This window comes from Brassica napus, chromosome C6 (genome assembly GCF_020379485.1).
Source record: "Brassica napus cultivar Da-Ae chromosome C6, Da-Ae, whole genome shotgun sequence".
Taxonomy (NCBI): Eukaryota; Viridiplantae; Streptophyta; class Magnoliopsida; order Brassicales; family Brassicaceae; genus Brassica; species Brassica napus.
In genome coordinates this window covers 18250467-18255640 of record NC_063449.1, presented here as the reverse complement: position 1 = coordinate 18255640, position 5174 = coordinate 18250467, and the positions used below count along the sequence as shown (strand labels likewise).

The window sequence follows — 5174 nt, the reverse complement described above, 5'->3', positions numbered from 1 at the left end:
AACGGGTGGACTGGTAGATGGCTCTCAAAAGGGGGGAAGGAGGTAATGATCAAGTCCATTCTACTCGCTCTCCCGACATACGTCATGTCGACATTTTAGCTTCCATTAGAGATTTGTGAGAACCTCGTGCCATTGCACAATTTTGGTGGAGTTCGAATCCCCCAAAAAGAGGCATACACTGGACGAAATGAGAAAATGTGTGTTTACCAAAAGAGGAAGGAGGAATTGGGTTCAGATTGATTCACGAGTTCAATTTAGCATTACTGGCAAAACAATTATGGAGATTGATATAGTACCCTGATTCACTCGTTGCCAGAGTGTTGAAGGGTAGATATTATAGGATGACCTCGCCATTGCGAGCAGTCTCTTCAAGCAGTCCATCATATGTGTGGACAAGCATCTCCGCCTCACGGAAACTACTATTCTTGGGGATCAGACAGAAGATTCATTCTGGCTATGAAGTTAGGGTGTGGGAGGATCCATGGATCCCAACAAGACCTGCTAGACCAGCTATACCTGTAGCGCCTGTGATGAACCCGAACATGAGAGTTAGTGATCTCATTAACCAGGACTCGAAGGAATGGGAGGAAGGGACGTTAGAGAACTATGTCCATCCTGGTGATATACCACTTATTCGCAGTATGACCATAAGCTCTACTCATCGTCAGGATTCTTTCTGCTGGGAATACACGAGGAATGGACAATACACAGTTAAGTCTGGATATTGGGTTGCTCAAAATCTGCTGAAGCAAGATGAGGAAAAGCTGATACTGGAACCAAGTATCACTAAACTTCAAGCCTTTGCTTGGAAGTTGAAAGCGCCTAGGAAGATATGTCATTTAATATGGCAAGTGATAACGGGTCAGGTGGCAGTAACGAGAAATTTAGTAAGAAGAAATATGCGGTGTGATAACTACTGCCCGAGGTGTGGGGAGGCAGAAGAATCTGTAACTCATGCTATATTTGAATGCCCTCCTGCTCTGCAAGCATGGTCTTTATCGACAACTCCTACAAGCCCAAGCATATTTCCACCGTCAAAGTGTCTATACAAACATGGACTATCTATTCTGGAGGAAAAAGAATATCATAGCATTAGACCAAGACAGGGATCCTTATCCCTGGATAATATGGTATATATGGAAGGCTCGCAATGATAAGCTCTTCAGGGGAATAGACAGAGATCCTTTGGAGCTAGTCCGATATGCAGAAAGCGAATGCCAAGCCTGGTTTAGTGCAAACGAGTTGATACCACCGGTAGTGCAAGACAACAACAATGAGGAAAACCATGTCTTAAGCTTGGGCAATATTTGCCTCGTGGATGGATCATGGACAGCTTCTGATAGCTTCAGTGGATGTGGATGGGCTTGGATGGATAGCGGGGAGAACATACAACTTATGGGTACACAGAACTTCACTCGATGTGAATCAGCATTGCATTCTGAGATAGAAGCATTGCGCTGGGCGATGGAGAATATGCTTCAACACTCGCCATGTCAGAGCTTTGGAACAGACTGTAAGGAGCTGATTGCTATGATAAATGAACCCCAAAAATGGCCAAGATTTGCGACAAAATTGGAGAAGATAGAGACGTTGCAGATCTGCTTTCCGGACTTCAAAATCATACATGTTCCACGAGTGCGCAATCAGTTTTCGGACTTTTTAGCTGAGACTGCTAGGACATTTCGGAAAGAGTTACTTTTTATTGGTTATTCTATTCTGGTATGGTTACCCAGACCACCTCAAGCTTGAGTAATAGAATGGCTGTTCGACGTAAAAAAAAAAAAAAAAGTAAAAGCGTGGGGCACATAATGCAATAACAAATTAGATTAAATATATTTAACAAATTTAAACTTTAAAAAAAAAAATTAGAGTGGGGCTCATGCCGCACCCTTCTCTTACCTGCGTCCGCCCCCTTCTCTTACCTGCGTCCGCCCCTGGTTCGGATATTACTCGTTCGGATTTAGATATCCAATCTCTCATAATTTAATACATGTACGGGTATTTTGCTATTTTGGTTCGGCTTTTTTCGGATCGGGTTCGGATACTGATTCGGGTATCTGATAAAATGCCCAGCATATCTTTTTTTGTATTTAAAATATACCGTGGAACGGTATCGTCTTTATTCGAACGTTGTCATCTCGTGCAAGATCTCAAATCTCTATTGTCATCGTCGTGGCCGCTACCACTATAGATTATATTTGTTCACTTGCTTATTTCTGCGTGTCTTTTTGTTTTTGCTTAACATTTGAGATGTCTTATTTTGTTTCACGTGGGTTAAAGGTTCTCATTTTTTCAAAGTTTATTTGGCCTCTAATATGCACGATCCTGGATTCCTGATCCGGGTGATAATAAATAGACTTTCTTACTAAAACAGTATTAAAGCCAAATACATCGTGAGAAGTTACTTTTGAACTATATGATTAATCAATAAACGGTTTACTCAATTCACTTTCATTAGTGCGTACGTAGTTGTATTAGAAAATTAACCTCGCGCGACACGCTAGGTTTAATAGTATATTTATTGAAACTTGTTAGAAACTAAACTTGCAATATAAATACAGTGAACCGGTCCACGAACTTAAGCACGAAGCAATCTTCATCTCTCTCTATCTCTCTTCCTCGATGGCGAGCAACAGTAATTTAGTGAGTGTTCTAGGGCTACTTTTGGTACTGACACTGATCCACAACCCGGTCACTGTCGCCGGACAAAGAAACTCGGGTGCCGCCTTGTTCACGTTCGGTGACTCCAACTTCGACGCTGGGAACAAACAGACTCTCACCAAAACTAACGTTGCACAAAGTTTCTGGCCGTACGGAAAATCTCGAGATGATCCCAACGGAAAATTCTCCGACGGTTTCATCGCTCCAGACTTCTTAGGTACCATTTTTTTTTCTTTTTTTTTGAATGACTAAAAAGTTCTGGTACGAATACCCATACATCTTTCCATCTTTCTAGGTAACATTTTTTCGTCAGTTATCTTCGAAACTCGTACACAAAGAGTAGTCGCACCATTTAATGCGTTAATTAATAGTTCATCCGTTTCAAAATAACGTGTAATCTAGAGTTTTTATAGAAAACACCTAAAATTTAGTTTTTCCGTGTTTATCTATTTGTTATGATTTTTAATCAACTAAAGTTCAGTAAATACAATTAATGTCTTTGAAATTTACAATTTACCATTATTGTATATATTGAAAATGTAAAATATGAATCTGTTAGATTTTTTTTCTTTCTAAAATATGGATCATCTGACCGAGAGAGTAATTATTAATCAAATAGTGTTGCTATATTAGTTACTCAACCAAAAAGTAATTAACCAGAAATATATGAAAAAACCTTTAAAACACAGCAAAATTCATGGGGATTCCGATCGAGATCCCACCAGCACTTGTACCGAACGTCAATGTCTCACGTGGAGCTAGTTTTGCCGTCGCTGATGCTACTCTTCTTGGAGCTCCGGTGGAATCTGTAAGTCCATCTAATTTCTTATATATTATATGTATATTTACTAACATTGAATTGATATCTTTTACATGATCATTCGAGATATATTCTTATATCATTCTTCTTACCCCCATTATTAAAAGCCGTCTTGTTTTATGTTCATCATCACATATAAAGGACTTGCTTAAAATCAATAAGCTTTTTGTTTTAACTGCAATAATAATATAGATCTTTTTTTTTCTTTCTGATTTAGTTGACTTTGAATCAACAAGTGAGGAAATTCAATCAAATGAAAGCAAACTGGAATGATGACTTCATCAAGAAGTCCGCGTTTTTGATATACATTGGTGCAAATGATTACTTGAATTTCTCCAAGAACAACCCTAACGCCGATGCATCTGCCCAACAAGCTTTTGTAACTTCCGTGACCAACAAGTTAAAGAACGATATCAGCTTGCTGTATTCATCAGGAGCTAGTAAGTTCGTGATCCAAACCCTAGCACCATTGGGTTGCTTACCAATCGTCAGACAAGAATACAACACCGGGATGGAAAAATGCCATGAACCTCTCAACGATTTGGCTAAACAACATAATGAGAAAATCGGACCGATGTTGAACGAAATGGCTAGAACCACTCCTGGTTTCCAGTTCACCGTCTTCGATTTCTATGATGCCATTATTCGTAGGACGCAGAAACCCTCAAGCTACCGTGAGTTGGTTAATTACAACTTAATTTCAAGCTTGGATATTATGTGAATACTCATATATAAAACCGTTACAATTGGTTATTACTAGGGTTTTTCATGACGAACTCATCTTGCTGCGGAATTGGGACACACGATGCTTATGGATGCGGTCTACCTAACGTGCATGTGAGGCTATGCGAGTACCAACGATCTTACTTATTCTTTGATGGGCGTCACAATACCGAGAAGGCACAAGAGATGTTTGCTCATCTTCTTATTGGAGCCGACAAAAATGTGATCCAGCCAATGAACGTCCGTGAGCTCGTAGTTTACCCAGTCGATGAACCTATGACTGAGGTTTGGGTGCCTACAACGTCAGCCACTGTCCAGGCCAGGGAGTCTAGGTCATCTAGCCATGGTTACGAGTCCTACTGAGTCAGTGCAAATCAAAATCTTGTGGTCAATCTGGTTTTCACAAGGGTCACGAGTCATATAATGATGTTTTAGTTTGCGATGTTTTCATTTCATCTATAATAAAAGATTGTTCTTTGCAATTCATACTCTGTATTTGATTGATTCGAAAGTCTATCACGGTTTCAGCTCTTCCTGCTCTCATTTTCAAATCCTTTTTCACTAGTAATTGATATCAATGTTGTTGGACCCAAAATCGGTCCATCCGAACTTAGTAATGGGCCAGGAAAGACCAAACAGAAGAAGGGCCCAGGAGCAGAAGCAAGATGGAAACCGTCATGCGGTCCGTCGCGGAGATAGGGCCCAAATAAAGTAGAACATCCCTAACAGACCGATATTGACGTCCGAAGATCCTGGAGAAGTCGAGAGTAACCCGAGATCGATCGACTATAAGAAGAGAACGTCGGGAACAAAGAAAAAGGGACGGAGAAAACCCTAGAGAGAGCAACACATACACATCGGCCTCATTTTCACCTCACTTTAAATCTTTTCTTTTATCGATCTCGTTTGTAACTTCGGATCTTGTTTCTCTTATTGTATTCAATCTTATTCATCAATAAAATCCATCTTT

General features: G+C 40.1%; 1 protein-coding gene across 1 annotated transcript; it reads left to right on the top strand.

Annotated features, from left to right (window-relative positions):
• The first annotated feature begins 2563 nt into the window (after positions 1-2563).
• Positions 2564-4735, top strand: LOC106422871 (inactive GDSL esterase/lipase-like protein 23). Its single transcript, XM_013863658.3, has 4 exons — positions 2564-2878; positions 3351-3469; positions 3699-4155; positions 4242-4735. The coding sequence occupies exons 1-4, from the start codon at positions 2623-2625 to the stop codon at positions 4565-4567; spliced, it is 1158 nt and encodes a 385-aa protein (XP_013719112.1). The 5' UTR covers positions 2564-2622; the 3' UTR covers positions 4568-4735.
• The last annotated feature ends 439 nt before the right edge of the window (positions 4736-5174 follow it).

What these genes read in the sequence shown, in the direction of transcription:
- LOC106422871 (XM_013863658.3), top strand. Translation starts at nt 2,623, where the DNA reads ATGGCGAGCAACAGTAATTTAGTGAGTGTTCTAGGGCTACTTTTGGTA. An exon ending in TTGGAGCTCCGGTGGAATCT is followed by an intron (nt 3,470 to 3,698) that starts GTAAGTCCATCT and finishes TTTCTGATTTAG; the next exon opens with TTGACTTTGAATCAACAAGT. An exon ending in GCAGAAACCCTCAAGCTACC is followed by an intron (nt 4,156 to 4,241) that starts GTGAGTTGGTTA and finishes GGTTATTACTAG; the next exon opens with GGTTTTTCATGACGAACTCA.